The sequence below is a fragment of the Ovis canadensis genome, chromosome 20 (assembly GCF_042477335.2).
Source record: "Ovis canadensis isolate MfBH-ARS-UI-01 breed Bighorn chromosome 20, ARS-UI_OviCan_v2, whole genome shotgun sequence".
NCBI classification, from domain to species: Eukaryota; Metazoa; Chordata; class Mammalia; order Artiodactyla; family Bovidae; genus Ovis; species Ovis canadensis.
In genome coordinates, this window is record NC_091264.1 from 41,281,628 (window position 1) to 41,300,314 (window position 18,687).

Genomic DNA, 18,687 nt, shown 5'->3' on the forward strand with positions numbered 1-18,687 from the left:
GACAGACAGATTCGCTAGGATAAGGAAGAGAGCAGAAGGAGATTACATGAAGAAAATGAAAAAAATTAAAAGGAGAGAGAAAATTCAAATGTTGAAAAACAGTGAAAACACAAGGAGAAATGTGGCATAGGTGCTATCCTTCCTCCAGATTGTTTTAAAAACAAACAGGGTTGGTTTAGTACTCTACAAATGTCCCATTTTAAAGCATTCTTTCTGGAAGAATATGAAAGTAAACAATATAATTATATTTTTGAAACATATTTTGGGTTTTGTCTAAATAATTTTTGGTTTTGTTTTTTAGGAGCAGCTTCAGCACCCTCAAGTGAGTGTCTTGGCATTTGTCAATTCTAATATGTATTAATCTCCTGCAGGATCCAGGGAACTTTTCACAAAATGTCTACTTTCAATTCAGACTGTTTATCTCATTTCAGACTCCCCTATCTCAGTCTCCTTTCTTTCCATTTTACCCAGAAGTCCTATAGTTCATGGAGGAATTTCAGGGAGGTAAAATATTCAAATCATAAAATGAAAGAACAGGAAATAAAGTATCTCTTCGTTTTGATTAAATGTTTTTAAAAAGAAAAGAAGTTAAAAATTAAATTGAAAGAAATTAACTGATGAATTTAGGAAACTGTGGTAAGCCAACAGTTACAAAGCTTTTCAGGTTTTAATTCCCAACAAGATAGTGAAGGGAAGAAAGCACTTGTTGAGGAGAAGCAGTAGTCGCCTTCCCAGCCCTCTTACAGTCTATCTCTACTGCAACGAAAGTTGAAAGTGAAAGTCACTCACACATGGACTGTCCATGAAATTCTCTAGGCCAGAATACTGGACGGGGTAGCCTTTTCCTTCTCCAGGGGATCTTCCCAACAGGGGGATCAAACCCAGTTCTCCTGCACTGCAGGCAGATTCTTTACCAGCTGAGCCACAAGGAAAGCCCAAGAATACTGGAGTGGGTAGCCTATCCAGGCAATCTTTCCAACCCAGGAATCGAACTGGGGTCTTCTGCATTGCAAGCAGATTCTTTACCAACCCCAGCAAATATCATAGAGGATTTGATGGCCCTGGGATCCAGACCACTGATGTTCTTAAGAAAAGAAGATTATCAACATTAAATATATACCATATTCAAGAATAAAAGATTAAAAAGCAACTTTTAACTTTAGAAAAGTTTGTAGTAAGTACTTATATCAATAATTTCCCTTTCCATTTTCTTCGTATATAAACACCTTGGTCTTGAACAACATAATAGCTTAGTATTACCACTTAAGCAGAAGAGGAAAACATAATTCTTCCTTTTTCTTGCTGTGGGATTAATGCCAAATAATAATAATAATAACTCTTTATAACTGAAAGGAAAATAAATATGAAGGGAAAATATATTGATAAAATTATTTATCACAAAAATTGGCATTCACCTTGAAAAACAGTATTCAGTGATTCAGACAAAAATGAGGAGGTAGCAGAGAATAAAAGAGACAGATATAGCTGAGCAAAGAAAGAAAAGGAAGGACTTAAATTTGCAAATACCAATCAAAAGAAGGCTTTCAGTTCTTGATGGAGCAAAGAATTGAAAAAAAATTAGAAAAAGCTCCCCCTACCCAACTGTCCCTGAAGCCTACCAAATTGAGGGTTCATAAAATCCCAAAACCAAAGCCATTGTTAAAGTAGTAATACTGAATTTATGATACATTTCAGTATAACTGAAAGTGTTTGTCGTTTCTCAGAAAAATAATTTATGGTCTAAATGGCAACCCACTCCAGTACTCTTGCCTGGAAAATCTCATGGACGGAGGAGCCTGGAAGGCTGCAGTCCATGGGATCGCTGAGGGTCAGACACGACTGAGTGACTTCACTTTCACTTTTCACTTTCATGCATTGGAGAAGGAAATGGCAACCTACTCCAGTGTTCTTGCCTGGAGAATCCCAGGGACAGGGTAGCCTGGTGGGCTGCCATCTATGGGGTCACACAGGGTCGGATACAACTGAAGTGACTTAGCAGTTGCAACTGATCCAGAAGTTTAATCTAAATTAGTTCTTTGGTTTATTTAAGCCAAACATTTATAGTCTCTTGATAAGTTCTAAAAAATGTTTTCTAAAACATATAAAACAAATAAGAAAGATGGAGAAATCTAAAAATAAATGAGCTGGGTATACAGGAAAGAATGCTAAAGATCCAAAAACATGAGTTAATTTTAAAAACACAGATAAAGAGGAGCTCTTTTGTTTTAATCTATGAGTTTGCGAAAGATTGAAAAGGTTTACAGAGTATGTTTTTAAAGTTTGGCCAAATTTCTGTTTCTACGCCCTACTGACATTAAGGTTTAACTTTTTAAGAGTACATTTGGTAATGTTTCAAAATACAAAATGTACACACCCTTTGACTAAGAAATTATACTTCCAGAAATGTTTTCTAAGAAAAAAAGGACAGCTTTTCAAAGGTATATGTATTAGGTGGTTTATCATAGCATTATTATAATAAGTAAAATTTGAAAATAATGTTTAATATGAGATTGTATAAAATTATGAGATTTTATAAATAGAATTTATGTAAACATTTAAATGATCTTATCAATATTATTGACATATAACTGTTAAATATTTTTAAATTAAAAGATCACTGTAGTAATCTCAATGTAGTTGTCATATGCTTATATACTATAAGAACCAGTCGTTTTCCTACCTTAAGTAATGCTACCATTTCTAAATCATTTTTAATGCAAAATCCTTGAAAACCTGTGAGAGAGCTAAGGAAAGTTCCAGCTTCACAGTCTTTCAAAATGCTAGTTTAGCAATTGTTATCACTCAAAGGGAGATGGAGCTTTCTTAAGGAATCATAAATATTATATAATAATTTTCTCAGAAAAAGTTCTCCTTTTAAGTTTATATCTCTTTTAATTTTAATCAAACACTCTAGCTATATTCTACTGAGCAATTACCAATTTCTTGTGTTGTATTTTTCCCTTTTTTCAATTCAATACTTGAAAAAATACTGTATTTCAATGACCTCTTATCTAACCCTTTGTGTGTGTACAGCTTCACAAATTTTGTATTATTGGGAAGGCAAATTTAATGACTCAAGCTTAACCCAAAGCAAAAATGTTTGATATGAAAAGATCAAAATTACTTAAGATGTTAATTATGTACTTTTATTATATGCTCTGTTATATTTTCAGGTAACTTGAGAAAATGTTCCAAAACAGAGGCAAAAAGTGGCACTGGAGAAACAAGAAAAACTACCCCAAAACAGGATATTTACTTGAGAATTCAAGTAGTTCCACCACAAAATAGCCAAAGTGGTCCTAAATACCAGCATAAAAGAGATTTAAGTAGCCCTGAGAAAAACTATGAAAAGGGACAAATACAGAAGCCTGGAGTGAAAGTTGAAAAGCTTCCTGAGAAAACTCTGAGTAAAGAAGGGAAGAGAGTAAAAGATGACAAAAGAAAAGGTATCGGGGAGGTTATGGACAAGGAAAATAAAATAGAAAAGGGCCAATCAAAGAAAGGAGATAGTATAAAAGATGAAGGTAAAACTGGGGAACGAAGGGTGAATGTGAAAAAGAAGGGAGATGAGGACACAGATAATAAAGACAAGAAGGGAGGTGAAGACAGGGAGGACCAGGACAAGAAAGAAGAGGAAGATAGCAACAAGAACAAAGACAAGAAGGAAGAAGAGGATAAGACAAAGAACAAGGACATGAAAGGAGATGAAGATAAGATAAAAGTCAAGGATATAAAGGAAGATGAGGAGAAGACCGAGGACAAGGGCATGAAGGGAGATGAGAAGACGGAGGACAGGGACATGCAGGGAGAGGAGGAGAAGACAGAGGACAAGGGCATGCAGGGAGATGAGGAAAAGACAGAGGACAAGGGCATGAAGGGGGATAAGGACAAAACAGAGGACAAGGACATGAAGGGAGATGAGGAGAAGACACAGGACAAGGACAAGAGCATGAAGGGAGATGAGGAGAAGACACAGGACAAGAGCATGAAGGGAGATGAGAAGACAGAGGACAAGGGCATGGAGGGAGATGAGAAGACAGAGGACAAGGGCATGAAGGGAGATGAGAAGACAGAGGACAGGGACATGAAGGGAGATGAGGAGAAGACAGAGGACAGGAGCATGAAGGGAGATGAGGAGAAGACAGAGGACAGGGGCATGAAGGGGGATGAGGAGAAGACAGAGGACAAGGGCATGAAGGGGGATAAGGACAAAACAGAGGACAAGGACATGAAGGGAGACGAGGTAAAGACAGAGGACAAGAGCATGAAGGGAGATGAGGAGAAGACAGAGGACAAGAGCATGAAGGGAGATGAGAAGACAGAGGACAAGGGCATGAAGGGAGATGAGGAGAAGACAGAGGACAGGGACATGAAGGGAGATGAGGAGAAGACAGAGGACAGGAGCATGAAGGGAGATGAGGAGAAGACAGAGGACAGGGGCATGAAGGGAGATGAGGAGAAGACAGAGGACAGGGGCATGAAGGGGGATGAGGAGAAGACAGAGGACTGGGGCATGAAGGGGGATGAGGAGAAGACAGAGGACAGGGGCATGAAGGGGGATGAGGAAAAGACAGAGGACAAGGACATGAAGGAGGACAAGGAAAAGACAGAGGACAAGGGCATGAAGGGGGATGAGGAAAAGACAGAGGACAAGGGCATGAAGGGGGATGAGGAAAAGACAGAGAACAGGGACATGAAGGGGGATGAGGAGAAGACAGAGGACAACGGCATGAAGGGAGATGAGGACAAGATAAAAGACAAGAACATAAAGAGAGATGAAGACAAAAAGAGCAAGACTATCAAAGGAGAGTCCATGAAAAAAAGAGATAAAATAAAGGACAAGGATATAAACCAAAGAAAAAGTTCCAGGCAGAAAAAGGACAGTAAAAAGTCACACTGAAGAAAAACAGCACCAGATTTTATAAACTAACAAAGGAATTGAGTAATTTCACTCCAACACTATCAACTTCAAAACTAGCTTCCAGTCTTTTACAGTATCAATTAAAATGATAGATTCCTCACATTTCTTTAACCACAAAATTTCTGCTTCTTTGCTTGCAACCTGGCAAAAGAGCCTTCATAAATTTCATCTCTTTAGATCTCTCAATTTCAAACTTCAGCTTCCAAATATAAATTTTTCAAAATGTAAATCCACCATGTATAATTGTCAACAAAACATAGTTTTTCTGAAATAAAACCCTGATGAAGAAATGTCAAGCTCCTTTTCACAACTAAGTATGATATTTCCTTATTTAGATACTTAGGTATTACTTCCTTATTTAGGTATTGCCTAAAACTGTTTAGTCTCTACTAAATGCAACATTCATAGAGGAATACAAGAATATCTTCATCACAAGACAAATATGAGAATACTAAAACAATATTAAAAGACAAATACCAAGACATGATTCAGAAAGTCAAATACAATAGGAAAAATTCAGGAAAGAAAAATCTCTTTGAACAGAGGTAATACATGAAGGACTAATAGGCAGTAAAATTTGAGCTGGTCATCACAAAAAAGACAAGCAGGATTTGTATATTGTTTGAGGCCCGTGGATTAGTAATTCCTCTAACAAAGTATAAACTCCTTGAAAGAAAAAGGAAAATCAGTATCTTACCATTATCTTCATCCTCAGTGCCTGCCACAACATTTACTAAATTGAATTGACTGGGAAAAGAAGTGAGGGAACAATAACAAAAAAAAAAAAAGATTAAACATGAAAAATATATTCTATAGGCAGGGAGTAGAGTAGAGAATTTGTATATAGCAAAGTTTCCCAAAGTGTAGTCCCCAGACCACCACTAACACATGAGACAACTTCAGGTGGTACCCAAGTAAACACTGCAATAATAACATTTAATATTTATCATAAGAAATAGGAAAAAAGTATATCAAACACATCAAGCCCTTGACTTTGAAGAAATTGTAGATTAGGATGAGACAGTAAAAATGGTGAGTTAATTTAAGGAAAAATATTGAATAGAAAATAGTACACATCTTCTTAGATATGGCAAAAAATATGACAAGTGGTGGGATCTGAATGATTGAAATTTGTCCGACACTGAGGGTATTAGAAGAAAATAAGGTTGGAATTTAAAACCAGGGTTCTGGAGGGATTTGAGCTTTTATTTTATTTATTCGATAGGCAACAGAAATACCAACATAAACTGGGATGACTTTCAGAAAGAGTAATTTGGTAGTTCGGACAAGAGAAAGGAGGCTGAGAGATCAGTAGAAGACTACTGCAGTGTTGTTGCTGTTGCTCTTTAGTCACTAAGTTGTGCCCAACTCCTCATGGTGTCAAGGACTGTAGCCTGCCTGGCTCCTCTGTCTATAGGATTTCCCAGGCAAGAATGGATTGCCATTCTTTCTCCAGGGAATCTTCCTGACCCAGGGATCAAACCCACATCTCCTGCACTGGTGTATGCATGCATGCTGTTGCTTTAGTCATAACTGACTCTTTGCGACCCCATGGACTATATAGCTCCCATGCTCCTCTGTCCATGGGACTCAGCAGGCAAGAATACTGGAGTGCGTTGCCGTGCCCTCTTCCAGGGGATCTTCCCAACCCAGAGATCAAACCCACATCTCACGTCTCCTGCACTGGCAGGCAGATTCTTTACCACTGGGTAGCAAGATTCTTTACCACTGAGCCACCAGGGAAGCACATATTGTAGTGACATAGCCATAAAAAGATAAGAGCCTAAATTAATTTGGAAGTGATGAGATAAAATGAAAGAAACAGATGTGAGAATCATCTTGAAAAAGAAATGAACTTACTTTGGCAACTAACGGAATGTATATGACAAGGATAAATTCAAAGAGGACCCCAGGTATTTTGACACTGGATAGCTGATGACAGCACCATGATCAAAGAAGGGGAATCCAGAGAAAGAAAGATACTAAACTGTTTGTGAACCATTGAGACGTAATAAATAATGGCTTTGCACTATCCCTATAATAATTATACCATATTTGAGAGACTTTCTACAATAACCATTATAAGGCCAATGTAGAGTTCATTTTTAATTCTGTGAGATCCAAGCTTATATTTCCAACTGCATACTTTAGTACTCTATTTTGATTGACTCATTGAGCAAACATATCAAGTGCCTATTACATGCCAAGCATTGCCTTGTGTGCTGAAAATGCAGTGGTGGGCACAATTCATGCCCTCATGGAAACTTACTCCAAGTAGAAAGATATTAATCCAATAATAAAACATGTAAAATTGCAATTCTAATAAGCATCATTCTTAAAATGACCTGTAATAGGAAGATTTCTACCTAGTCAACTAGGTCAAGGAAGGCATAACCTTAATAAAGCACTGCTTGACAGAGAAAGACATATATCATCTGTAGAATCTAAAATATGATACAAATGAACTTGCATACAAAACAGAAATAGACTCAGGGACAGAGAAAACAAACTTATGGTTACCAAAGCGGAAAAGGGCAGGGAGGGATAAATTTGGGGTTTGGAAATAGCAAATACACAAGCACTATACATAAAAGAAACAAGGTTCTACTATATAGCATATGGAACTATATTCAGTATCTTGTAATAAACTATAATGGAATATGAAAAAGAATATATATATATACACACACATATATGTAGAACTGAATCACTTTGCTGTACACCAGAAACTAACACATCATTGTAAATCAATTATACTTCAATTTTTTTTTAATTTTAAGAGACTTAATTTAAAAAAAGAAGACAGTACTGCTTAAACTGAGAACTAACAGAGGAATAGGAAGCATTAGAAACAGAGAAAGAGAAGAGTAGGATAGGACTGCAAAGGCATCTTGATGAGCACACATACAGAAACAGGGACTGACAGAAGCCCTGAGTGGCCAGAGCACAAAAACCAATAGCGAAGATAGTTCAAAACAAACCTGGAGAAGCAGGCCAGGAGGTACACTGTTTAGAGCCTTTTAGGACATGTTAAATTTTGTCTTTAATCTTTGACCAATTGAAAACCAACAAAAGGCTTTTAGTGAGACATGATTAGGTTTGCATTTTGAACCAAAAATAACTCTAACCGCAAGTGAATGAGAGTTGAAGAAGGGCCAAAGGGGTATGAGAAGACCAAATCAGATGTGACTACAATCATATGAAAGATGAAGGTAACCTTGTGGTGTTAGTGGAGATAGAAATGGATAGATTTAGGAGATATTTCCATTTTGTATACATTGAGCTTGATGTGCCTTTCAAGAGGAAATATCAAATAGGCAATTGTTTTCTCAGATATGTTTGAACTGTAGATATAAACTTGTCATCGATAGGATTGGTAAATGAAAAAGCAAATGAAAATTTTATAACTAAAAAACAAGATAACCAAAATGAAAAAATCACTGGAGAGGGTTACCAACAGAACTGAGATCACAGAACAAGAATCAAGAGCAATTCAGTGGCAATTTTGGATCCTTTCAAAATCATTATCAATAAATGGTATGACTGAAACAATTGAACTTCTGCCAAACAAAAAAAATTAGCTGCAACTTAAATCTCATATTTTATTTTTTTAAGTAAATCAAAATTGATCATAAATCTAAATCTAAAATGTAAACTAAAACTGTCAAAAGAAAATATAAGAGGAAAAATATTGTGACTTAGATACAACATGAAAAGCCATGTTAACAATCCATAAAAGAAAAATTAGATAAACCGGACTCTTTCAAAACTTAAAACTTTGACTTTCAAAACTTCCTGAGGACAGAACTCTGCTTAATGTTATGTGGCAGCCTGGATGGGAGAGGAGTTTGGGAGAGAACAGATACATGTATGGGTATGACTGAGTAGCTTTGCTATGCACCTGAAACTATCACAATATTGTTAATAAGCTATACTCCAATACAAAATAAAAAGTTTAAAAAAAAAACTTCCTGTTGAGAAGATGAAAATACAAGAAACAGACTCAGAAAAAATATTTGCAAAACAGATATTCAACAAATGACTTATTGCCGGGAGCCAGCATAAGGAACTCCGCCCATGGCAAAGGTCATGAGAAAGGAGGCTTGGCATACTCAAAGGCGTGATCAAGCCTCAGGAAACCCCCTGTTCCCAAGCATCTAACCCCAAAACCAGAGTCTGTTTTATGCTCTCCTCCATAACCGTTTCTCTCAGAGGAGTAAACGTGCAGCTCCAAGGCAATAAAAATTCTTGGGCAAGACAAGAGTGTTTCAGCTTACGGACTCCTCTGAAGGTTATCTAGCCCACCTGTATAGGTTCGTCTGGCCACATGTGATTGTTTACAGCCTCCAAATCTGAGAGGCACGAGATGTTTTAGACTTACTAAAGGCAAATTCTTTTGGGGAGCTAGAAATTATTAGTATAATGGGTTGGTTAGGAATTATATTGGTGAAGGGTTTCTTCATTTGTTGTGTCAATAATTGCTGCTAATTCCCTGCTCTGGGTGGGACAAGGATGTCTCAGGTGACATCCTCTCTGCTGACAGACTAGCTTGTGTGACAGGATTATTCATACTCCTGCCACATGATTGTTTACTACCTCTTAACCATAAACAGCACAGAGAGTTTTGGAGTATTTTGAGAGTCTTAATTAGCATAGGACTTTTTCTTCTTGTTGAGTCAATGATTGCCACCAGGCCTCCATATACTTAGGCACCTGGGGATATATTAATCAATGTATTTGGAATATAGCAAAGGAAATATAGTAGTTTTTAAGGTTAGCAATACTAGACTTTTTGAGTTAATGGATTTTCTCTTTTGTAATAGATCACTGTACTTTGTTATAAATCACTGTGTCCTTGCTATGTAAAAATGTAACTTTATCATATCTTAAGACTAAATAGATCTTAAGGGGAGCATTGGTGAAAGGATTTTCATTTGTTGGGCTGATGTTTGCTGCTAAATCTCCATGTTCCCTACCCTTATAATGAATATAACTAGCATATAGGAAGAAATAAGTATTAACCTTTAAGCATATAGGAGAAATAAGTATTAACCTTTAAGACTAATCATGTTAACCTTGGGTTAAATAAATTCCTTTCTTGATTGTAACTCACTACACCCTCACCCTATAGGAACGTAACTTTATTTGGAGGGTGGTGCCTGGTTTAAGAAAAAACACCCTTGGAAGAAATAAGTTTTTTGGTTATCAGAAAGAAAGGATCATAAAATGTCAGCAGGTCTCACTCATGGCCAGAAGATGATGTACCTTTTTTATACATTTATGTGAAGCACCTGATTTTGATAAAAGTCAGGACTGCTGACCCCCGCGTGACTCTACATTCATCCCTATGTGTAACAAAAGGTATATAAGCAAACCCAAAAATAAAGAAATTGGATCAGTTTCCGGAAAGACTGATTCTCCCATGTTGCTTCTTTCTTGCCCTCGTTTTTCTGGCTGAATTCCCATCTGGAGCATGGATGCTATTCCACGTAATCCAAGTTATTCAGCCTCTTTTTCTCCACTAATCTTCCTACTACACTATCCATTTCTAATCTCTCTATATCTGTGATTAAATATGTATTTTTCCAAAGACGCCGACTCCGTCCCCACCTTCGAATCACCCTGGATCCACCGGGGCTGGACCCCGGCAACTTATCTCCAGAAAGTATCAAGAACTCTCTAAATTCAACAGTAAGAAAACAAACAATCCCATAAAAAACTGAATAAAAGATTTGAATGGACATTTCACCAAAGAGGAAATAGAGGAAAAGATATTCAGTATCGTCAGACATTAAAGACATGAAAATTTAAACATAATGAAGTAGCACTAGAGATCTACAAATTAGCTAAAATTTTTAAAGTACTTATAATACCAACTGTTACAACATTTAGAGCAACTGAATCTTTTATACATTGCTATGGGACTGTGGTGCTGGAGAAGGCTCGGTTCCCTTCGACTGCAAGGAGATCCAATCAGTCCATTCTAAAGGAGATCAGTCCTGGGTATTCTTTGGAAGGACATGCTAAAGCTGAAACTCCAGTACTTTGGCCACCTCATGTGAAGAGTTGACTCATTGGAAAAGGCTTTGATGCTGGGAGGGATTGGGGGCAGGAGGAGAAGGGGACGACAGAGGATGAGATGGCTGGATGGCATCACCGACTCGATGGGCATGAGTTTGGGTGAACTCCGAGAGTTGGTGATGGACAAGGAGGCCTGGAATGCTGCAATTCACGGGGTCGCAAAGAGTCGGACACGACTGAGCGAATGAACTGAACTGAACTGAACTAAACTGATGGGACTGTAAAATAACACAGCAACTCTGGAAAACAGCTTGTCAGTTTCTTATAAAGCAAAACTTACACTGATTATATAATCTAGCCACCATCATACTACTGGATATTTAGCCTAGAGAAATGTTTAGGCTAAATGTCCACACAAAAAAACTGTACAGGCATATTCATAGCAGCTTCATTTCTAACAGGCTAAAGCAGGAAACAATCCAAAAGTCCTTCAGTGAGCAAATGTATACGATATATGGCAAAATGTGGCATATTCATACAAGGAAATACCATAAGCCATCAAAAAAGGAACAAATTACTAACCCAAACACTAATCTGGATGGCCCTCCATGGCGTTATGCTGTTTGAATCTCAAATAGTTATACATGTATGATTCTATTTATAACACTCTTGAAGTGACAAATTGATTGAGAACAAGTCAGTGGTCTAGGGTTAAAGTTGGGGGAAGGTCTAACTAAAAAAAAAACATAGCCTGAGGGAGAGTCTTTGTGATGATAAAACTATTTTGTATTCTGATAGCAGTGATAATTTCATAAACTTGTATATGTGATAAAATTTCATAGTACTATAGATTCAAAAAGAGTATATAAAAACTGGTGAAATCTGAACAAGTTCTGTAGTTTTACTTAATAATACTATTCCAATGTCGGTTTCCTGATTTTGAAAAATCTATGATTATGTAAGATGCTATCACTGGGGAAAGATGGGTGAAGGCTACTTTGCCGAGGGGTGAGGCCTGGTAGGGTCGAAGCGGCAGTTGGGGGGCAGGGGGTGGTTTGTTTGCTTCTTTGTTTTGGACACACTATTTTTGCCACTACTTGTAAATCTTAAATTAATTCAAAACAATAAGATTTTAAGAAGGACGGGAGAAAGGAAAAGCCGCAAAACGGATCATATACCTGCTGTTCTCGGAGAAAGTACAAGTCAAAACGCATTGCATTTGTTCAGGTTTCAGTCAAACTGTGAGATACCAGCGTATATGAGAGACGGAAAGTGGTGGGAAAGGAACTTAGCTCTTTGGAAGAGGCGAGCGCAGTCTCTCTTCCTGAGGCTGATCCTTCAGAGAATTCCTTTACAAAGCCAAGGCTCTTTTCGGTGGTGGGTCTAAGAAGCGAGATCCCGAAGGCATCCTCCTAATCACAGGGAGCAGAGCTCGGACAAACCGGCGGGAACCACAGTCTCAGGTTGCAGCAGCTCCGGGTAGAGCTCTTTCTGGGGTTCCCAACTACAGCTGCTACCTGGCCCCTCGCCGAGCTCCTCTGCGTCAGGCTCCTCCTCACCTTGCCGACCTTGAGTCATCCTGTGCGGGGCTTGCGTCACCCTTTACTATCCCTGATGTTAACCTCTCCTCTGTTTCCAGCTTTGATTTCTTTCTCATCACACGTTCTCTCTTCACCCTATTTCCCTCATCGCCTTGTCTCCTCTCATTTTCCTAAGGACCACCTTCTGCTCTCAGTTTCATCCTCTTCACCTTCTCCCCTCAGTTTCCCCCTCCCTGCTTTCTCCCGTCACAGTTTTGCCTCACAGCCTTCTCGCCTCATAATTTTTCCTCAAGCCCCTTCATTTCCATTTTCCCGTCACTGCCTTCTCCCCTCCGTTTTCCTCTCACCATCTTTTGCCCTAAAATTTCCTTTCATCACTTTCTGTCCTCAGTTTCTCTGTCACAGCCTTCTCCATCTCAGTTTTGTAACCCTGCAGGACACTAAGGAGAAGGCAATGGCAACCCACTCCAGTACTCTTGCCTGGGAAGTCCCATGGACCGAGGAGCCAGGTGGCCTGCCATCTGTGGGGTCGCACAGAGTCAGACACGACTGACACGACTTAGCAGCAGCAGCAGGACACTACAGGGACTTCCTAGATAGACACCTCTGATCCTGTCCTGTGCTTTAGTTCCTCTCTGAAGTATTTTGGTAATAATATCTGATGGACATTCCTGAGTTATTTTACAGATGGAGAAACCCTACCAAATCGAAGAAATTAATTACTTAACAACCTTGAGCACCGTAGCCCCCAGACCTACTGGCGCTTAAGGACTGATAATATGACACTGCCCCCTTACCACACCATCTACCAGTCAGAGAATCGGGCAGCAGCTGATCCCACACTCTGGGAAGCCCATCCTTCAGCTTGCCTTTAAAAATGATTTGCTGGGTTTTCCTGGTAAGCCAGTGGTCAAGTATCCCCCTGCCAATGCAGGAGACACAAATTCCATCCCTAGACTGGGAAGATCCCACATGCCACAGTGACTAGGCCCATGCTCCACAATTATTGAGCCTGTGCTCTAGAACCTGGGAGCTGCAACTACTGAGTCCATGTGCCACAACTACTGAAGCCCTCACACCTCACACCCTATAGCCTGTGCTCCACAACAAGAGGCACCACTGCAGTGAAAAGCCCTCACACCACAACGAAGAGTAGCCCCGGCTTGTGGCAACTAGAGAAAAGCCTGCACGGCAACGAAGACCCAGCACGGCAACAAAGACCCAGCACAGACAAAAATAATTAAATTTTAAAATAAATCAAAAAAATAAAAATGCATTGCTGAACCATCTGAGAATACAGCTTTTAGAGTACAAGCAGTCTGGAACTCCCTGTACGTCACCCAACAATGAACATCGCACTTTCCTTCACTACTACCCGGTGTCAGTAGATTGACTTTACTGCATTGGCAAGTGAACCCAAGTTTGGCTCAGTAATAATTTCTCCTCACTGCCTTTTCTGTTTGTACTGTATACTCATCACATTCTCAATTTCCCCTTCATAATTTCACTCCCTACTTTCCCCCTCCCTGCCTTCTCCTCTCAAAATTTTCCCCTCACTCCCTTTTCCTCTCACAGTTTCTCCCTCACTTCCTTTTCCCTTCACAATTTCTTTCTCACCTCCTCTCCCCTTAGTTTCTCCCTCACTGCCTTCACCCACAATAGTCTCCCCCTCACCCAATTCTCCCTTCAGTTTCACCCTCACCATCTTCTATTTTCAGTTTCCCCACATTCCTTTCTCCCCTCCCTGTCCTCCTCACCAGTTTCTCCAATGCATTTTCCCTCTCAGTACCTTTTTTTCAGTTTCTCCCTCAAAGTCTCTCCCCTCTTTGTCCCCTTCAACACATATTTCCCTCTCACCACTTTTTCTCTTCACACAGTTTCCCCCTAACTACCTTCTCCCCTCTAGGTTTCCCTTCACTGCCCTCTCTCCTCACACTTTCCCCTCAGGCCCTTTATTCCTCACTGTTTGCCCTTACTGACTTATACCTTCTGTGTCCCCACGTATTCCTCCTCATCACCTCTCCCCTCACTGTTTCCCTCTAACCACCTTCTATTATCATAGTTTTTCCTCAACCTTCTCTCTTCAGTTTCCCCTCTCTGCCTTCTCCTGTCACAGTTCTACCTTCATAGGCCTGTCCCCTCACAAATGTCCGCCTCACTGCTTACCCTTCTAACCCTTCCCCTCACCAGTTTCTAGTCTCAGTTTTTCCCTTCACTGGGTTTTTCTCTCACAATTTCCCCTTCACTACTTCTCCCCTCACAGTTTGCCCTCACCTCTCTTCCTTTCCCCCTCATTGACTTTTCCTTTCACAACCCCTTCCTCACAACCCTCTCTCCTCACCTTTGCCCCCTCACTGCGTCCTCTCCTCAGGTTCCCCATAATTGCCTTCTTTGTCATAGTATCTCTAAAAATAGAACTACCATATGACATAGTAATCCCACTCAATGGAGTCCAATGAAATATTACTCAGCCATAAAAAAGAATGAAATAATGCCATTTGTAGCAATAAGGATGGACCTAAAGATTATTACACTAAGTGAAGTAAGTCAGACAGAGAAACACAAATATCATATGACTTCACTCATATGTGGAATCCAATTTTTTTTAAGATACAAATGAACTTGTTTACAAAACAGAAACAGACTTACAGATATTAAAAATAAACTTATGGTTAGCAAAGTGGGGAGGGAGTAGTATAAGTCAGGAGCTAGAAATGAACATATACACACTACTATATATAAGATAAATAACCAATAAGGAGCTAATGTATAGCACAGGAAACTCTGTGCAATACTCTGCAATAAGCTAAAGGAAAAAGAATATGAAAAAGAAGAGATACATGTATATGTATAACTGAATCACTTTGCTGAACATTTGAAAATAAAACATCATTGTTAATCAACTATACTCCAATATAAAATTAATTTTTCTAAAAATAAATAAACATAAAATTTTTGAAAAGATAGGGACTTTCCTGGGGGGGTCCAGTGGTTAAGACCCCTCCTTTCCAATGCAAGGAATGCAGTTTCTATCCTTGGTTAGGGAACTAAGATCCCACAAGACACTTGGCACAGCCAAAAAATATATTCAGTCATTCATTAAATAAAAATTTAAAAAAGAAAAAATAAACAACCAACAAAGACCTACCATGTAGCACAGGAAAATCTCAATATTCTGTGAAAATCCGTATGAAAAAGAATCTAAAAAGAATGAATATATGTACATGTGTAACTGAGTCACTATGTTGTATACCTGGAGCTAACACAACATTGCAAATCAACTACATTCCAATAAAATAAAAGCATAGCAAAAACAAAGTTTTACCTAAATGCCTACACCTCTTACATGTTCTCAGTCACTAACTTATCAGCTCACACTTTCCCCTCAGGATCCTTCTCAAAGTTTTCCCTCACTTAACTCTCCCAGTTACCCCAGACCAACTTATTTACACACATTTTCCCCTCATGACCTAATTTTCCTCATAATTTCCATTACCACCATTTCACCTCATAGTTCCCCCTCACCACCTACTTCTCTGTGTTTCCCCCAACCATCTTTTTCCCCCAACAGTTTCCCCTCACCACATTCTCTCCTCAGTTACTTGCTCACTGTTGTCTCCTCAGTTTTCCCCCTCTCTACCTTCTCCCCTCACTATTTTCCCTCACTTTCTCTCTTCCTTTTCCCCCTCACTACTTTTCCTCTCAAAACCTCTTCCTCATCACCTTTTCTCTTCACAATCACCCACTCACTGACTTCTTTCCTCTGTTTCCCCATAACTGCCTTCCTTTGTCAAGGATTCTCCATCACTGCCTTCTCCCCTCCCGGTTTCCCTCTAGATATCTTTTCTATGATTGTCCCCCTCACTGCCTTCTTCCTCAAGGATTCCATCTGCCTTCTCTTCTCACACTTTCCTCTCAGACCACTCCCTCATATATCCTCCCTTACTCCTTATCCCTATCCAGTTTCCCCTTAGATCAGTTCAGCTGCTCAGTCATGTCTGAGTCTTTGTGACCCCATGGACTGCAGCACGCCAGGCCTCCCTGTTCATCACCAACTCCCAGAGCTTGCTCAAACTCATGTCCATTGAGTCAATGATGCCATCCAACCATCTCATCCTCTGTTGTCCCCTTCTCCTCCTGCCATGAATCTTTCCCAGCATCAGGGTCTTTTCCAATGACTCAGTTCTTCACATCAGGTAGTCAAAATATTGCAGTTTCAGCTTCAGCATCAGAGCTTCCAATGAATATTCAGGACTGATCTCCTTTAGGATAGACTGGTTGGATCTCCTTGCAGTCCAAGGGACTCTCAAGAGTCTTCTCCAACACCACAGTTCAAAAGCATCAATTTTTCAGCGCTTAGCTTTCTTTATAGTCCAGCTCTCACATCCATACTTGCCTACTGGGAAAACCATACTTTTGACTATATGGACCTTTGTTGGCAGAGTAATATCTCTGCTTTTTAGCATGCTCTCTAGGTTGGTCATAGCTTTTCTTCCAAGGAGCAAGTGTTTCTTAGTTTCATGGCTGCAGTCACCATCTGCAGTGATTTTGGAGCCCCCAAACAAATAAAGTCCGTCACTGTTTGCATTGTTTCCCCATCTATTTGCCATGATGAGATGGGACTGGATGCCATGATCTTCGTTTTCTGAATGTTGAGTTTTAAGCCAACTTTTTCACTCTCCTCTTTCACTTTCATCAAGTTCTTCTTCGCTTTCTGCCATAAGGGTGTTGTCATCTGCATATCTGAGGTTATTGATATTTCTCCCAGCAATCTTAATTCCACCTTGTGCTTCATCCAGCCAGGCATTTCTCATGATGTACTCTGCATATAAGTTAAATAAGCAGGGTGACAATATACAGCCTTGATGTACTCCTTTCCCTGTTTAGGAAGTTGTTCCCAAAGTTCTTCCATGTCCACGTCTAACTGTTGCTACCTGACCTGCATACAGATTTCTCAAGAAGCAGGTCAGGTGGTCTGCTATTCCCATCTCTCTCAGAATTTTCCAGTTTGTTGTGATCCACACGGTCAAAGGCTTTGGCATAGTCAATAAAGCAGAAGTAAAGATGTTTTTCTGGAACTCTCTTGCTTTTTTGATGAACCAAAAAATGTTGGCAATTTGATCTCTGGTTCCTCTTCCTTTTCTAAATTCAGCTTGAACATCTGGAAGTTCACATACTGTTGAAGCCTGGCTTGGAGAATTTTGAGCATTACTTTGCTAGCATGTGAGATGAGTGCAACTGTGCAGTAGTTGGAGCATTCTTTGGAATGAGAATGAAAACTGACCTTTTCCAGTCCTGTAGCCACTGCTGAGTTTTCCAAATTTCCTGGCATATTGAGTGTAGCATTTTTGCAGCATCATCTTTTAGGATTGGAAAGAGCACAACTGGAATTCCATCACCTCCACTAGCTTTCTTCGTAGTGATGCTTCCTAAGGCCCACTTGACTTTGCATTACAGGATGTCTGACTCTAGGTTGGTGATCACACCATCGTGATTATCTGGGTCATGAAGATCTTTTTTGTATAGTTCCTCTGTGTTTTCTTGCCACCTCTTCTTAATATCTTCTGCTTCTGTTAGGTCCATACCATTTCTATCCTTTATTGTGCCCATCTTTGCATGAAATGTTCCCTTGGTATCTCTAATTTTCTTGAAGAGATCTCTAGACTTTCCCATTCTATTGTTTTCCTTTATTTCTTTACATTGATCACTGAGGAAGTCTTTCTTATCTCTCCTTGCTATTCTTTGGAACTCTGCATGAAATGCGTATATCTTTCCTTTTCTCCTTTGCCTTTCACTTCTATTCACAGCTATTTGTAAGGCCTCCTCAGACAACCATTTTGCCTTTTTGTATTTCTTTTCCTTGGGGATGGTCTTGATCCCTGCCTCCTGCACAATGTCACAAACTTCCATCCATAGTTCTTCAGGCACTCTATCAGATCTAATCCCCTGAATCTATTTGTCATTTCCACTGTATAATCATAAGGGATTTGATTTAGGTCATACCTGAATCATCTAGTGGTTCTCCCTACTTTCTTCAATTTAAGTCTGAATTGGCAATAAGGAGTTCATGACTTGAGCCACAGTCAGCTCCTGGTCTTGTTTTTGCTGACTGTATAGAACTTCTCCAACTTTGGCTGCAGAGAATATAATCAATCTGACTTCTCTACTGACCATCTGGTGATGTCCATGTGTAGAGTCTTCTCT

General features: G+C 39.5%; 1 protein-coding gene across 1 annotated transcript; it reads left to right on the forward strand.

The window, feature by feature from the left end:
- The first annotated feature begins 3,460 nt into the window (after window positions 1–3,460).
- Window positions 3,461–4,900, forward strand: LOC138425145 (cysteine-rich, acidic integral membrane protein-like). Its single transcript, XM_069562757.1, has one exon. The coding sequence runs from the start codon at window positions 3,461–3,463 to the stop codon at window positions 4,898–4,900; it is 1,440 nt and encodes a 479-aa protein (XP_069418858.1).
- The last annotated feature ends 13,787 nt before the right edge of the window (window positions 4,901–18,687 follow it).